Source organism: Puccinia triticina, chromosome 6A, assembly GCF_026914185.1.
Source record: "Puccinia triticina chromosome 6A, complete sequence".
NCBI lineage: Eukaryota > Fungi > Basidiomycota > Pucciniomycetes > Pucciniales > Pucciniaceae > Puccinia > Puccinia triticina.
This window is the reverse complement of record NC_070563.1, coordinates 2959544-2976024: the sequence shown is the minus strand read 5'-3', so window position 1 is coordinate 2976024 and position 16481 is coordinate 2959544. Positions and strand designations below refer to the sequence as shown.

At 47.1% G+C, this 16481-nt stretch overlaps 3 protein-coding genes across 3 annotated transcripts; all 3 read right to left on the bottom strand.

Annotated features, from left to right (window-relative positions):
• Positions 1 to 7864: 7864 nt before the first annotated feature.
• PtA15_6A378 (uncharacterized protein) lies at positions 7865 to 8507 on the bottom strand (the record flags this gene model as incomplete). The annotated part of the gene is made up of 3 exons (XM_053170076.1): positions 7865 to 7927; positions 8012 to 8425; positions 8499 to 8507. The coding sequence occupies 3 exons, from the start codon at positions 8505 to 8507 to the stop codon at positions 7865 to 7867; spliced, it is 486 nt and encodes a 161-aa protein (XP_053021304.1).
• Positions 8508 to 11506: 2999 nt separating this feature from the next.
• On the bottom strand, positions 11507 to 14312 carry PtA15_6A377 (uncharacterized protein; the record flags this gene model as incomplete). Its single annotated transcript, XM_053170075.1, has 3 exons — positions 11507 to 12449; positions 12517 to 13140; positions 13216 to 14312. 3 exons carry the CDS (start codon positions 14310 to 14312, stop codon positions 11507 to 11509), a joined length of 2664 nt encoding a protein of 887 aa, XP_053021303.1.
• Positions 14313 to 14848: 536 nt separating this feature from the next.
• Positions 14849 to 15568, bottom strand: PtA15_6A376 (uncharacterized protein; the record flags this gene model as incomplete). Its single annotated transcript, XM_053170074.1, has 2 exons — positions 14849 to 15095; positions 15543 to 15568. 2 exons carry the CDS (start codon positions 15566 to 15568, stop codon positions 14849 to 14851), a joined length of 273 nt encoding a protein of 90 aa, XP_053021302.1.
• Between the last annotated feature and the right edge of the window lie 913 nt (positions 15569 to 16481).

Sequence of the window (16481 nt, the reverse complement as noted above, 5' to 3'; positions counted from 1 at the left end):
CTCTTTTCGTCTGAGCCTCTACCAGCCTGAAGAGCCCCGCTTCAACCCCCACAGCGCTGAAGTCCTATCCAACCATCTGTTCCATCACCTCTTGCATGATGCAGAGAAACGAAGCAGCTATTGAACAGGAAAGCTCACCTGCAAGCAAACCGTCGTTTCCTTGATCGATCGCACTGCAGGATCCCCCGAATTGCTCGATCTCCCCCATTACAGCATGCTCATCTAGACCAAGTGGACTCGAAGCCCCAGCTCCACTCTCACTCGGCTTCACAGATCGTTGGTCGCACAATTACCTTGTATACTCCTATCCCACCCGGCAAAAGATCATGTTGAGATTGTTTCCTCTACAGCCCCCTCTGCCTCGGACCCGATGCGGCTCAACGGTCTATTTTCCACTGATCGATCCCCCAATACTCTTCTCCTTTGGCGGATTGTTTGATGGCATCCTTCAAGGCGATCTGTACTCTTTCAGCTTCGATCCAGATGCCTCAAAGCCGAACTTGACTGCTAAAGTAGTTGCCACACGAGTTCCTGCCCCCACTCCTCGATCCGATCCCCTCTTAGCCGCAGCAGACGGTCATCTATTTATCTGGGCTGGCATCACCAATACCGATTGTGCTGAGCAAGATACACAGCTCTATTCCCTCTCACTATCAACCAGCTCCTGGAGTCGCTACAAGGTCTCAGGAGCCTGTCCAGCTGCCAGGTTTGGATTGACAACAGCAATATTCAAAGGCTTTTTCTACATCTATGCCGGCACAAACATGAATCGCCTGGTTCATGACAGCCTGTGGAGAATAGACTTAGACCATCGTAAGTCCATCTCTCTTTCTGGCCTATGATAACTTGTAGCTGACAATCATCTCTCTGTTCTAAAATGATCCCCTCCAGTGACCTCCAACGTGCTGTGGGAGGAGATTTCATCCCCTTGTAACCCAGCAGCGCGGACAGGACATTCAGATATTGTGTATGATTGCGCGTGGCTCGTTTTCGGAGGTTCCAGTGGCCGCAACGTCTTCAATGACACATGGAAGTACAATTTTTCTCACAAGAGCTGGAAGTCTATTTCTTGTTCAGGATCTCTTCCCCCTCCACGCCAATTAAATCATTCGGCACTCCGACTTGGCGAGAGAATGTTTGTATTTGGTGGTGTAGATGGCGAAAACACTAGCCTCTGCGACGCTTGGGCCTTGGACCTCCTGAGTAAGTTGCTCTCCTCCTTTATCGGTCCCACTTTTCCCTGCCCCACATCTGAATATCATTTTTTTCTCATATGTAGGTTATTTGTGGTACGAGGTTGCTTTGGAAGGAAGCGCGGAAATTTTGAAGATTGCACAACTGACAGCTGCATGGGACGAAACAATCTATGTCCTTGGTGGCAGCGCAACAACTCCTGGCCTGCCCCTTACTCCTTCACTATACCACACCCTTGACTGCTCCCAAACATCCCATTTGTCCACATCGTCAGATTCCCAGCTAGTATTTGGTGCTCTCCGCGATACCATCGTGGTGCTGCCACTTGAACTGTACCCCACGAACGATCCACCGTAAGTTAACCTTTCATCACAGCTCCTTCCTTCTGCTTTCCCCAAAATTGGTGTTGCGCAGAATTAGTGCAGTAGGCGTGCATATCATCCGTGCCACGGCTAATTCTGCAATGCAGTTATTCTTGGGGAAACGGTTGGACCTGGGAGGTGTTGGTGTTACAAAGGAGTAGTGCTGTTGGTGTGCACATCATCCGTGCCACGGCTACTCCCAAGTACACCACACCTTCTCAGGTATATGAATGTCACAGCAGATGCTCAACCTCATTTAGACAAGAATCATTTCTGATCTGACTGCTACATTGAATTGTCCCGGGTTTCATTGCTGATTTTAACGGTGATTTTGATCATGTAGCCCTGGTAAACGTTTGCGAATGGGCAAGGATGCTAAGCAATTTGCTCGAGACAAGGCAAAAAGAGAAGCGCCGATTTGTACCCCCGGCCAGCACACAAATATCCACCACCGTACTGTGCCACCCTCTTGTCAATTTGATCCATGCACCGAAGAAGAGATTACGTCCAACAAAACCATCCAAGAAGAATACGTCTCCCTGACGCATGGTGTTTGCATCGTTGCACCAAACAACCTCCCTCCCTTCTGCATGGCAGCTTAGTATCCGTTCGACACGATGGCGGCCAGCGAATACAAAGGTTGGGAGAAATTCGTCCTGCATCTTCTAAGCCGGATTGACTATGTTGCCAAAATCAACACCAACGGGCCCCAACATTGTGGATCTTTATGGGGCGATGGCTGGCGGAAATGTTCAAAGAACACTGAACATTTTGGACGGTTCTGTTCTGTCAAGTTTTTGCGCAAGCAAATGAAACTTCTCAAATTCGACCCGGAGGACCAGAAAGCTCGCCTCCTTGAAGCTGGACAGTGGATCTCTGACAAATTGAGAAGCTTCGCACCTGGTGTACACAAAGCTAATCGAGAACTCCTGATCACCAATCAATACCCCTCTATGAATCACACAGAGTATGGCAAACCCTATACATCGGCCGACTTCTCCTCTTTCCTGACATTCACGATGTTTGACTTTTACAATATTCCGCACACCAACAATGATGTGAACGACTGGACACTTGTTGGTTGGATTCCAATCTTCAACCCCAGAAACCCAGATAATCCTCAAGTCTTGGCGGATGATTTGTTTGATATGGAGGGTGGTCAGTTCTTGTTTCGCGATTTTCAAGTCTGTATAGACTTGAACAAAACTCTTGGTGTGACACTCTGTGTATTCAGATCCCAAGCAAACTCTGCCTGGATGTTCGCCCACTGGCATGTATACCAGGCTTGGATTTTCCTGTCAGATAAACAGGAGGATGGCTCATGCGATTACTGCCTATATCAATGGCCTATACAAAAAAAAATTAGACATTGGTGGTTTGCAGAATCAAATTGATAATGCAAACGCTCCTCCCAAGAAACAAAAGAACTAGTTGTTTTCCAAATGTTTTTACAATTAGTTATGCTTTCCTACATTGTTGTTTATGTTTGTTAATTTGCAAAATTTTCATCATCCCCATTTCTTGAAGTGATCTATATTCAATAAATTCAAGTATCCCTCTTGATTGAGCCAAAAATTGCATTGATCTACATCAATTTGCTATACTGCATTTCAACAATTGAAGAATTCAATTTGCAACAAACAAACAGTTTGGATAAATGTGGAATTGTAAGTTTCCATGCGGAACCAGTTGAGTTTCTTTCCTGACAGAATCATACCACACTGAAAATAGTCAAAGTGCTCATGTAGTGTGCTTAAGCTTTTGTAACAGTAAAGCAGCTTTGGATTTCTGGTTCAAGTTGAGATGAAATTTGCTCACTGATGTATGAGTGTTGTGACTTTCTCTCCCTTGTTCAATTTGAGACATTACAAGCATTTTTCACTGCATTTTGCAATTGAGGATGAAATAACAATTCACAAACAATCCCAACAACTCCCCCACTTCCTTGGCTGTATTTTATGCTGCCATTATAATCCTGGAGACAAAATATTAACCGTGGAGTTTGATTGGGCGTTATTTAAGCCATTCAGAGCTGTAATCAATTTCAATCTGGCCTTTTTGGCACTTTTTTCACCAGAGTTTATTGATGCAGAAATCTGAGCATCAATGGCCATATAACAAGAAAATGGAATGATCAAAAACTTGATCACGTGGCAATGCCATGAACAATGGCTTGCATTTCATGAAGAATTTGTACTTAAGCAAAATTATATTGTTTAGTTGGCACTCTTAATCAAAAAGCATTAAGGTTCACTATTTCTAGGAGAAAGTGGATGGCTGGCTTGCTGAAATGCAAGAAAAAAATACATCCTTTTCAGTGAATATATGCCATGGTAAACTGGTGCAATAAACAAAATTCCGTATGATTTCAATTCTGCTTCTAGGAAACATCTTTGATATGTTCCAGTTGAGTTACAACTGAGCTTCCCTTGAGTTCTGGGGGAAATTTCAACATTAGTTTTAAAGGATTACCAGATTAGTTCAAGTTCAATTGTGAGGTACTTATTGATCTCTTCTGGATGGCTTCAAGGTATGTTGTGCATCAGTTCTGAATAAATTTTTCTGTGTAATGAGAAGACTTTCCAGATGAGTTCCAGAACACTTCTGGTTGATTTCCACAACTATATCAATATTCTTTAACCTATACTTGCTAAAGGGCTCCAGCACAGTTATGGAAAAAAGTTACGGTGTGGCACTCCCTGGGGAGTGGGAACATATCTCCCCTGGTGTACCCAATGAAAAAACAACCAATCAGCAAAAAAACGGAAGAGACCAAGTAAACACTTACCTTTTCCTTCACACCAAACTTCTCGACAATTAGCTGGACAGTTTGAGCCAAATACACACCTGTATGGCTTTTATTTAGCTTAACAAAGTCAAGCGGCATTGCCTGCAAGTGGAAGCCACCGGTATCTTCTTCAACCAGATGGTATATCACCGTTCCCAATATATCAAATCCATTCGGGGACTGCCAGGCGTCTAGCCCCAAATACATCGCACTGTTATGATTCTAAATCAAGGCACAGAATATATATTGTGGTCATGTTTAAAGTCATTAGATGCAAAAGAGAAGCAAGGAAAGACTGACCTTGAGGGATTCTATAAACTTCTCCTGTACAGCTGTATATAAACGGCCTATATTGTCTGATACTGTCCTTTGTTCTGGAAGATTCTTGAGGATAACCGGGTGCAAGATGGCTCAATGAGTGTTTTCTCCGAGGGCTAAAAATGGTTGGGCAGCTTCAGCACACCAAATGGCACACAGCTGGGGTACCTGGAATCGGATCAACTTCAGTCAAAGCTGGCATCAATTCGGGATAATAGAGAAATGTGGTGCTCACTTCACGCGGGTCAATATCACCTGTCCCAGATATTCCCAGGGCCGACAGTTTCTGAGTTTCATTTGCTTCCCGTACTCTCTTGGTGCAGTTTGCAACATGCTTCGCTAGATTTGTTGGGGAAGTCTCATAGGTTGGCCTGTTTATTTTGGTTCCACAGCTGAACAAAATTGAAGACAAAATTAGGTACAGGCAGGAAAACAACAAAAAAAATATTAACATACGTTTTGCATGCGTAAGAAATCATCTTGTGACCGTTCTTGTCCACTTGATCAGAAAGTTGTGGGGTTTCGAAATAAGAATAGCATGGGCTGAGACAATTCGCGTGAGCTCTCCGAGCTTTTTCTGGAAAGTGATTAAGTCAAAGTGGGTCAATCATGGGCAAATTATTAATCTAAAATGAACTTACTGAGCTCTTGTTCATCTGAAAGCTGTTTGCCCCTTGAGTTCTGAGTGCTTGCTGGAGTTTCGGAGTTGGAGGCATCTTTTTTTTGATCAGAGTTGTCGGATACTTCAACTACTGCCCGGCTTCTTTTTTTCGGGCCGGAGATAGAAGACGAAGGTGATTCAGTTGGCTTGTGGCGCTTCTGGCTTTTCCCCATTGTTGAGGAGTGAGGTAGTGAAGAGGGGATTGACTGATTGACGCCGGACCGGAGGTAGGCAAGCACAATGGCCACAGCTCCTCAATTGGTTCCCCGCCCCAGTACCCCAGGAATGTATATAAGTATAAACATGTGTATTTACATGAATATATGTTTATAGACAGATATTCAAATATAAATCTGGACCATTGCAAATGCACACGTGTATAGCAGGTACCTGGTGCGGGTACCTGCCCGTTTTTTGCCCCCAAAAGTAGACACCCGCACCCGTACCTGCTACCTGTTTGCAGGTACCTGTTTTGGAAACAAGGTACCCGGAAACAGGTAGCAGGTACCTGGAAACAGGTAGCAGGTACCTGGAAACAGGTAGCAGGTACCTGGAAACAGGTAGCAGGTACCTGGAAACAGGTAGAAGGTACCTGGAAACAGGTAGCAGGTACCTGGAAACAGGTAGCAGGTACCTGATGACATCTCCATTTGGGACTCAACACAATGTTGTGTAGAATTCTCTTGTTTTCTATGTACAACTGTAGGAAAAAATATGATGAAATGATATTTCACCCAAATCCAACTGATCAATTGCTCCTGTTTACTGATGTTGAAGGATAGCAAAGCAAAATTGACATTATCAAATGTAATTCCTCTGAAAAATGGGTTTCTTGTAATTCACATTATATGCCCTCTTGTACAAAATTAAAGTAAAATTCAACTGGGTACTATTGGTTTTAGAATTTTGGAATGTGGTAATGTTGCAGTAAAATTAGGGAAACACATTTTCTTGGAAATGTGGGAATTAATTTGAATTTGGCTAAAAAAATGGCAAAACACTTTTATAATACGTTGAAAGTCTGAGTCAAGTCAAGGTTGGACTACGGTGCCACTCCAGTTTGGCCAGACATTCTTGCCTCCTCACAAAAATGATCTGGTGAATTTTGCTTTTCAAAATTCACATGTGCACATGCAAGTGAACTTTTTCACACTTTGCTAATAGTCACCCTGATGTACACGCGTACATTGATGGGGAAATATCACAGGATGGGCCTTTCACGGTCACATGAAAAGTAAAACCTTTGTGTTGAGACACCAATTGTCCCCCTGATGTACGCGAGTACATGAGGGGGACAATATCACAGGCTGAGCCTTTCACATATCCATGAAAAGGACACACTGGTCATGGATCCAAGAAAGGCCTATATTCTGGATGGGTTCTGGATGAATTGTAGATTAGTTCTGGATGATTTCTTGGCAAGTTATGTTTTATTTCAGGATGATTTCCAACTGATTTCCACAGCTGACTTCCAGTCTTTTTCATACCTATCCAATTTTTATTTACCAAAGGCCTCCAGCACAGTTGTGGAAAAAAGTCACGGCAGGGCACTCCCTGGGGAGTGGGAAAATATCTCCCCTGGTAGATAGATGGTGGAATACCCAATTTTCACTAAACTAAGTATTACACATTTCCCATTCAACATGTTGGGTCACAAGACCTTGTAGCCTGGCTTCTTGCTCAATCAACCATGCTTTCATCATCTATGTATCCCCCCAGAGAAGTGCCGACATCCTTTCAAAAAACATGATGTGCTCTTTTCCAAAACTCAAACCCTTTTTTTCACTCCTGTACACTTATTTTTATGCTCTATCCTTCCTGTACGGTAACAAACACATAGTATTGAAGCCACCATTACTGTACATCATCATTGCAATTCATTTATTACTGGCCCATAATATCCATCTCATGTACTTGTTGCACATGTACAAATTTACGGTCCATCCAAGAATCTTGGTAAGATTACAAGCTTTGTAACTTCAAGACCATTGGAGTTAATGTCATGTGACCTATGTAGCTGGATTTAAGGCAAGATGCAGGCCTTCAATCTGGCACCAGGGCGGCCTGATTGGTCCACAGAACGCAATTGTAGTGTGTTGGCAAAGTTTGACACCAGCCAAACGGTTGGAAGCAGTTCTTGGCGCTCACGCCAAATTTCCCCGCTTACTCCCAAGTTCCTCCCCTGCCAACTCAGAAGGGAGGACTGACCAAGTTCGCCTAAGAAGCAGGGTTCGCAATAGAATTAAAAACAAAAACTTTAGCCATTGCAAGGCCTTCATGAACAATTTTGAAAAAATGTAGAATTTGTTCTGGTTGCCAAGGAACGCCCAAATGTGAACATTTGATCTTTTTTTTTCAAAGGTTGTTCTCAAAGGCCTTGACCAACCAACTCGTAGGGGATATCTTTTGATTCTAATACTTTTGTAGAAACCAAAACTGTAAAGTACATATGTGTAGGGTCATATAGAGCCGAGCATCTTAGCGATCAAAGTTCAAAAAATATTGTGCGGGCGCGGGATTACAGAGAAAAGGGTACACCGGTCACGAGAAGGCTGGAGGAGGCTGGTTCGCATCGCCAATAGGGGTTGTGCCCGTGGTGAGAGTCTATGGTAATGGTGACGGTCAGCTCAATCAGTCGCCCAACGGGCCCGGAATCCGGCTAGAAAGGAATAGGTGATAAGGACGTACGTTTTGACCCTGGCGTTGCCTCTCCATCTCCTTTTCGTGGGAGACGAGCATACTTTCGGCCTCGATCGATAGCGCCATGGGTAGTCCGACAAGAATGATACTCGTGGTGATTACCCAGGCAACATTCCCGAGTGTCCTGCCTGTTGAGGTGGACTTATCCCAGATCGAATTCCATCGCTGACAGATCGATTCTCTCGTCGTTGGTCTGATGATGTCGCGCAGGGCGTATATCCGATCAGCAATTGTCTCGTCCTCAGCCCGATACATTTGTAGCGATCGTTTCAGTTCTTCATCTTCCGAATCCGCCGAGGACCGGTCATCAGCTAGATCAGCTTCTGAAGGATCTGAGACTGATGAGCTATCTGACTCCGTGACAAAGCCGTCATCACCGTCGTCCAGTTTCAATTCTTCGATCTGCACATGTCACAAAGGGGAGCAATGAGAACGATGAGCCAGGTCGAAGCCAAAAAGCTACAGGGAAACTCACCTTGACCATCGTTGGCTGGCTTGAGTGTGCGTCTGTGTGCGTGCTGGGTTGGCGGAGTGGTGCGGGGCTGTGAAACTTGAACGAGCGTTATGGGTGACGCAAGATGCATACACGTCAAATTGAATATATATTCTATTCGACGAGCACGCGCAATACGGCGCGGATGATTGAAAGTACACTTGAAGACAGGAACCTCTGAACTGCTCCATAAAACCCCTAGCTTAACTAAGCCTCTCGAACGGAGGCTCCGGGGGACCCCGCCCGGAGGGCTCTCCGCAGTAGAGCTTACACCCAATGTCTGAAGTCTTGCAGGGAAAGGAAGGATATTCAACCCCAAAATCACTAGAAAATTATTTAAAACTCAGCAAAATATGTACAAAAAAACTGAATAGATAGATTCATTGGCAGTGCCGATGCGCACCCTCACCCAAACTTTTGAGCACAAATCTTCAAAACTGATTGAAGGAGTCTGCTGTGAAGGTCAAAGGAATCCTGAAGGATATTACATTGCTCTGAAAATCCATTTTTGGATTTTCTGATAATATGCACAATCAAATTTCCTATCTGCAACAAAATGCAACACTTGAGTGGCTACATGTGTAGGATCTGCAGATATCTGCGGGTTTGCGGATCCAGGATCCACCAGGCATGATGGTTGTGCATCCTTAGTTTACATTTCTTCATGTTTTATTTTGATTTTTTGAAACATTTAGGGTTCTCAAAGTTGGGTGACATTAGCATAATATACTCTTGGACTAAAGGTCAGAAAGTTGATATGGAATCTTGTGTAATGTGATCTACTATCATCCCTCTACCCCCAGCAAATTGGTCCATATCCGTTTTTCAACATTGAACTTGAACCCATAAGGCTTGAAATTTGTATGTTTTGATCTTTGAGAACCCTAACTAGTACAGTGCAAATGGTTTGGATTGAGGATATGAGACCAGTGCCAAATGAAATCTGAGGTCTAGAAGTATCTTTTGGCTCTGGGGCAGGTCCACAGGACCTGAGGGGGAGGCTGGCTGAGGCTTAATATTTTCCCTCCAGCCATTTGTGAATTCTTATTTTGACATTACGCGCAAGTCCCTCCCTGCGGGAGGGGCCACTTTGCGGCCAGCCACAGCAAGCCCCCCACCAGGGGGGACTTGTGTTAAGTTAGATCAAACCCAAACTACGTATGCAGTTATCTCAGCGAGGCTGGAAAAATTGGTAGCATGTATACCACCTTTAACTTACAGATTCCCACCCTCCTACCTGTGGAGTGGTAAAACACTGATTTCATTGCACCAACCGGAGTCAGGGTGAGGAAGCCTTGCGTGCTAAACGGACTTAGAGGCTGACAGAATTTCATTTTTTTGGTAGGGACTTCTTTTGAAAAAATCCTCACATATCCATCTCTTGACAATTTTCTTCCTGGTTTGGATTCACATGATGTACCAATACTCCCCCATCCATGCAGTAATGCCATTTATCCTCAAACCATCTCCTTCATGTATAATTTTTTTTGTAATGTCATCAGTTTTGACTTCTGTCCAGTTCAAAATGTGTGATGCAGGTCCGCAGGATGAAGTAGAAAACTTGACAGTGACAAAAAATGAATTCAAAAGGAATTGATCAAGGACCTAGGAAATCAAGCAAGAATCTGACAAGATTCTCCATGATCTTGTGCATGCATATTTATTTTCCCCCAACCTTCATTCTCCAATGAGAAGTGACACAGCCAGAAAGGAATGAAAAATGTTATTTTTCTAATCCTCCCAGGCCAAACTTGGAAATAAGGTGTAACTCATTTGCATTGTCCCTGCAGGATGCCCCCACCCCCCTTCCAATTGAAGAGGGACTCAGTTGATTTAAATACCACATATGCAGAGAATAAATCCCCAACAGATTATATAAGTCTCAGAATCAATGTGTATAAGTTGAAGAAAAAGAATCATCAAATCATTGCATTTCTCACTCCTGATCTCAGCTGAAGACCTGGTTTGATGTCTGTTGCCTTCCATCAAGAACCCGTGTCTCTCCCAAACTTAATGATCAGGAAGAGATAAAAAAGATGGGACGGAGAATTCTGCTCAGCATGTATGTATCTGTCTTGACCATTAGAGATATGTACGTGCTCATGAGTATGTAACTTCTCCAATCCCACAAAAAAGGAATGTCTCACGTTCTCAATCCAAAAACACAAGTTTTAACTGTTATTTCTTACAAAATTATAAAAAAAATGTGATCAGATGATACAATGTATCTACACTGTGGCTCAGCTGGCAGAGAGAAAATTAAAAAGAGTGGATTTTTAGAGAATGAGTTGGGATGAGTTGTAGCTGGGTTTCTCTCAAGCCTGGCATGGACAAGAGTTTTTGTTTTGTTTTAGATTCCCTCAAACCTATGGATCTGACTTGAGCTCATGGACATGTTGATGTTAGTGCAGTCTCAATCAAGCACATCAATCTATGCAGCTGCGAAACCTTAAACAGGGCAAGATAATGATACATTTAAAAGTGTTTTTTTTCTTGGGTATTAAATTATCAATGGGTTGAATAATAAACAATTCAAAAAAAGGACCACGATGGATAATCAGCAAAAAAAGTTGCAAATGTGAAGGAAAGAAAGGGAGAATTAAAAGGAGATTTGAGGTATCGATGAATTGTATCTATATGTATATAATAGTATCTAGAAAACAAGCTAAAGCCCTAAAAAAACGAGAACGACAACGGTAAAGGAACATAAAAGTTTAGTGAAGGTATGATGGAAGAGAAAATGATTTGATCAAAAAAACCCTGGGATACGAAGAGAAAAAAAAAACAAATGGAACAAAGGAAAAGGAAAATGTTGTGGTTTGTTGATAAATGTGAACACGGAGCGAGGTAAGCGAGGATAAAAAAAGCTGTGACCGAGGAACAAGCAAGAAAAACAAATGCAAAGATGAAGAAAAGCTGTAATGTGAAGTAAAGGAAGGAGATACAGAGGAAAAAGGGTCGGCGAAGGGGGATTAAAAACAGCAAGTTTTTCAGAAGAGATAGGCGGGAGGGCCCTTAAGCGATTGGTCGTAATCAGGCGGTGCGCAAATCCAAGCCTCGCCGTCACCGACGAGGGAAGGCTCGGCAGCCTCGACGGCTCTGCGCATGTCCTCGGCCTCTTCGCGGCGTCTGCGCTCGTCGTCGGACTCAGGTTCGGCGGGATCGAGGGAGCCCGCGTCGCCGGATGCCATGCGACTGCCGTTCGAGCGACGGTCGGCCTCGGGCAGAAGCAGACAGGAGAGGTTGGGCTCTGCGACCGAGCCGATAACAATTGGGCATCGCAGGGTGCGGATCTTCCCCGGGAATGAGGGCGGCGGGGCGGCCATGGTCCCGCTGGCTGAGCGGTAATGTCCGCTCAGACGCGACGATAACACCCGAGGAACAGGCACGGACGAGGAGGTCGAGGGCAGATTGATGGGGAGAGAGTTGTGGTGACGGTGCCCGGAGGACTGGGCGCTGGGTGAGGAGGTCGACGCCGGGAAAGGGTTGGTGACGCTCACGCCGGTGGCGGTGTGTCTGGGCGCAGAAGCCTTGGTGAAGGTGTGGGGCGCAGGAATGACGAAGTCGTCGCCGACGGCCATCTTGACCTGTTGGAGGGTGTCGTGGAGGATACCGGTGCCCTGGTTTTGCTCGGGCACTCGTGCAAAGCCAATCTCGATCGCAATCGAGAACCGGGTAGACACGTGCAGATGGCGACCGTACTCCTTCTCAACTGGCGCCCGGCGACGGAATGCGGGGGCAAACCATGACGAGCCGGAGACTGGATGGTGATCGATCGTCGGGGCCTCCGACGGCTCAAGCTCCAGAGAAGTCGAGTATCCGTGCGCCCAGCCGACTTCACCGTCATTCAACAGTGGAATCGATAGATCTCGGATCAACACCTCGCACTCCTCTAAGGGGTTGGCGTTGGGTCGAAGGTGGTAGGGGATATAACTAAGATGAAGGAAGAATTAGAATTTGGGCACTAAATATGGCTGAACAGGAAAAGGAAATGACTTACCCCCATCGAGAGCAAATTTCCTTTTCCTCTTTGAGATGCTTTTCCAACAAGACTTCCTCGGGTAATAAGTACTCAGTGGCCTCGGTCAGCCAATCACTTTTGCTATCACGAGCATAGATCGAGCGAATCAAGCTGATGCGGATATAAAGGTCAGTGGGGACGATCGGCCGGTCGATGATTGACAGCGTGACAGGGATCGACGCTTGGGATGCGGGGCTGAAAGAGGACGAGGGTAAAGAGGGAATGACGATGTGGGTGGCGGTGGAAGCTGCGATAGCGGCAGCGGTGGCTTGAGGACCGTGCATCTGGGCAGTCACGGCAGCAATGGAGCGTTTGCGATTGACGGTGGGTAGGATGCCGTTGGCGCCGGGGTGGCCAAGCACCCGCTTGAAGCCTTCCCACATGCCGTTCCAAGGGTTCGATCCGTTGAATGATCGGTCCTCCCACACAAGCCGGGGAAGCTTAGGTGGACCCGTTGGCAAGGTGGATGGAAGAATGTCGAAAGGGACGGTGAAAACCTTGCAGTGGATCGGTTGACCGGTGAGCGGATCGGTGGCTTTGGACCAGACAGCCAGCGACATGGTGTAGGTGATCCTGAAGTGGTCAGATCTGAATGACGGAGGTCTAAACAAAAGAAATAGTCTGGGGTAAGTGACTCGAAAGGGCTATGACAACCTGACAGATGTGTAGAAGGCTTACAATCTGTCCGAAGCAGGAATCTTCATGCTCAAGGGTAGGATGTAGGTTCCCGGAGGAAGGACAGCCTGGCCGTCGAGCTGGTTGAGAGGAACACCGCTCGAGGCTTGTGTGGCGAATTCAGCGTCGGCCTTCCAGGTCTCGAGGCCATGGCTGAGGTCAGTAACAAAATCGACGACGACACGCTGGGTCTTCCACTTCTTGGCGTTGGTGCGGGATTCTCTGGCCTGTCGGCCGGTCTTGCGGTCCACAACAGGCACGCCAACAGCACCAGTGACGCCGAGGGTCATTCCGCCGATCAAAGAAAGGGGGAAGCCGGCCGCTTGCGGTAGGTGACGGGAGTGTACTTTGAGCTGAGGTGAGAAGCCTACTCGCTGGAGAGGGAAAAAAGCGGGGGGTGCGGTGGAATCGTGCTCGGACTCGGGGTGGCTCATCTGGGGGCGGTAGATTGCACCGGTAAAGGCAACAGAAAGGCTGAAGGAAGTTTGATCCCATTCGTTAAGCGGGGTGGGCTGGTTGATCTGGGGGGCATTGACTTGAAGGATTGAGGGCAATGGGGCGAGGACAGGGTTCTGGGGACCGGTTTGGATTGAATCATGCGCGGACTCCTGGGTGGCCGAGTCTTGGAGCGGGATGAGATCTTCGAGGGCAGGCGGAAGAGAAGGATTTCTGGCATGTGAGACGGCCTGGGCAGAGGGAGGAGTTGAGAGGGTGGTGGAGGGACCAAAGCTGGAGCCGGATGGCGAGGTGGGGTTGAGTTCGTTGAGAGGCGAGAGCGAGCAGGGGTGCTGTTGGGAAGTTGTGCTGAGGAAAGAAGTTTTGACGGATTGCTCTCTGTCCAAGATTGGGTGTGAGTTTTCTAGCCAGCTGGCCGAGCTCGGACGGTAGCCGTCGTCGACCGGGAGGGAGTCGAGCGTGGGTGAGCCCAGGCCTCCGGACAGATGGGAGATCGAGGATGAGCCGGACTGGAGGCTGGGGGTCTGAGAGTCCCAGTGCTCGGCGTTGGTGGTCGGGCCGGCAAAGTTCGCCGAGCGCCGGGGCGAGAAGCAGGTGGCCGGTTGGGATCCGAGCGAGTTCATCTTTTGGTCGATTGATTGCATTCTGGAGGAGACGGGCTTCGGAGGAGGGTTTTGGAAAGATGTGCGGGTAGGTCAAAGGGGAGCGGTGGTTTTTATACCAAGAAATACCAAGACGAGTCAAGCTGGGTTCTGTGTTTCTTTTCTGCTGGAGAGGAAGCCGATGATGCGTATGGGGATGGAGCCGAGTAGGATATGTCCAAGGTATAAGGTTGGTGGTATGTGTGCGTAGATATGTGTATTGATGAGTCTAATCTCCAGGCGATAAAGTTGATTGATCCAGCAAACGTCGACGGGAGAAAGAAGCAGGCGATTAAGACGATGTATGTAATGTAATAAAGATATGGCTACAGGCAGAAGATAAAAGGTGATGTGGGGCTTGAATTGAAAGGGTTATTAGAGGGCAAGGTGTTTTGTGGTAATCAAACCACACGAAGTCAATCAGATGAAACGAAGAAATATGTATATAATTATGGAAAATGGGTGTTGTAAGAGGATGAGAGAGGGAGAGCCGGATGGGGGAAAGCGAGGGGTGGGGATATTTTATTTGTTTATATATCTCAAGGGGGGAGTTGGGACTGGGGCTCCAAGACCGGGTTGATGGGCTTGTTGCCAGGCTGTTGTATGCGGTTGTCACGGCTGGTTGGGGGTGCTCTTGCGGGTGTATTCGAGTCGAGCGAAGGCCACGACAGCTGAGCAGCTCCTGTTGCACTGCCGAGCTGGTCGGTGGGAGCAGCTGGCCGGATAAGAGCGGGCGGCGATGGGCTTGGGCGAGCGTCTGGGTCGAACCAGGACGAAACGGGCGAGCTGGTCAGTTGTCAAGCCCAGGTTTTTCTCAGCTGCTGCTGCTGGTGGGTGGCTGCACTAGAGTGATCCGAAAGTCGAATCGATGATGTAGCTGGTTGGTGGCCGGCTGCCCCCTCGAGAGCCAGAAGTCGATCAAAGGGCCGGTAGACGCCAGGCTCGCTTGTGGGGGGATATGTTGGAGTAAATAGATGGGGGAGATGGGGGAACTGACGAAACAGCCTGCACTTCTCAAACACGGCTTTGGAGGAAAGTAAAGTACTGATGCTGCTGCTGTACGGCTCCCAAGTCGAGGCAACTCATCCGATCGCACTCCCATAGGAACCCCATGGGCTAGTCCCGTTGGGATGGCAGTACACCTGCTGACGACCGAGCAGCGAAACGCAGTCTAACAACCTCAACTCATTTCTATGCTATCCATAGCCGGCCGGACACCATCGACAGCGAGACCGGGCGTCGGCGGCTCGCTTTAGCATGGCCGGCTGTCGTCATAAACCAGCCAACGGCCTGCGGTCGCCACCCACGAAATAATTAGCTCAATGGCAATCGTGGGCACACCATCATTCTTCGCATCAGCGGTACTCAGCGAGCAACGATGACTCATAGTCATACATAATAGCCTTCGTAGCTGCGTGCAGATCCCAAAAATCCCTGCCACCGGGCACCCTCTCAACCACACTCTCTGGGCACCAGTTGGCTGCAATCGAAGCACTTGTTAAACAAATACATAAGTAAACGAGGTGCAATCTCCGCAATCATAATGAGAATCGTCCGAAGCAGAGTAAAGTGACGTCAGGTTGCCTACATGGTCGGCAAAACTGATCAAGGTCTCTCGAGTTTGGAACTCAGCTGGTGGGTCTTCTGGTTGATTATCAGCCTGAAACTGCTTCAGCCGGGCTCACGGACATGATTCCAAAGATCACTTGGAACGACACGTCAGACGCAGAATGGAACAACGATCACCCGGCCCTGTTTCCCAACAATCTTCATCCATGCTGCCATGCCCCGGAGTGGTGGGTGGCTCATAAAAGCTGGCTGACCCCTCGGAGAAAAGGAATTGCTCTATACACAAGCATCTTCCAGAGTCTGGCTGTTTCGAGACTTCAGTGTCGGTTACATTTATCCGCACCCATGAGAGCACAACCCATGGTGATGACCACTCGACCCTATTAGCTTGGGGTGGCTTTCCGAGTTGTATCTGTAATTTACATCTTCCGGGCGGCGCCGAGGCCACACCATCAAAATATACAGTGAATAACAGACCTCCGGGCGAGGAGGGCAGCTGGGGATGAGTTGGGCAAGTTCTTCCTTGAATGGCACAATGGACAACAATTCGCGACTTGTCAAATGGTTGAGCCTATATAGCGCGTTGAACTTGTGGCTGAAGAA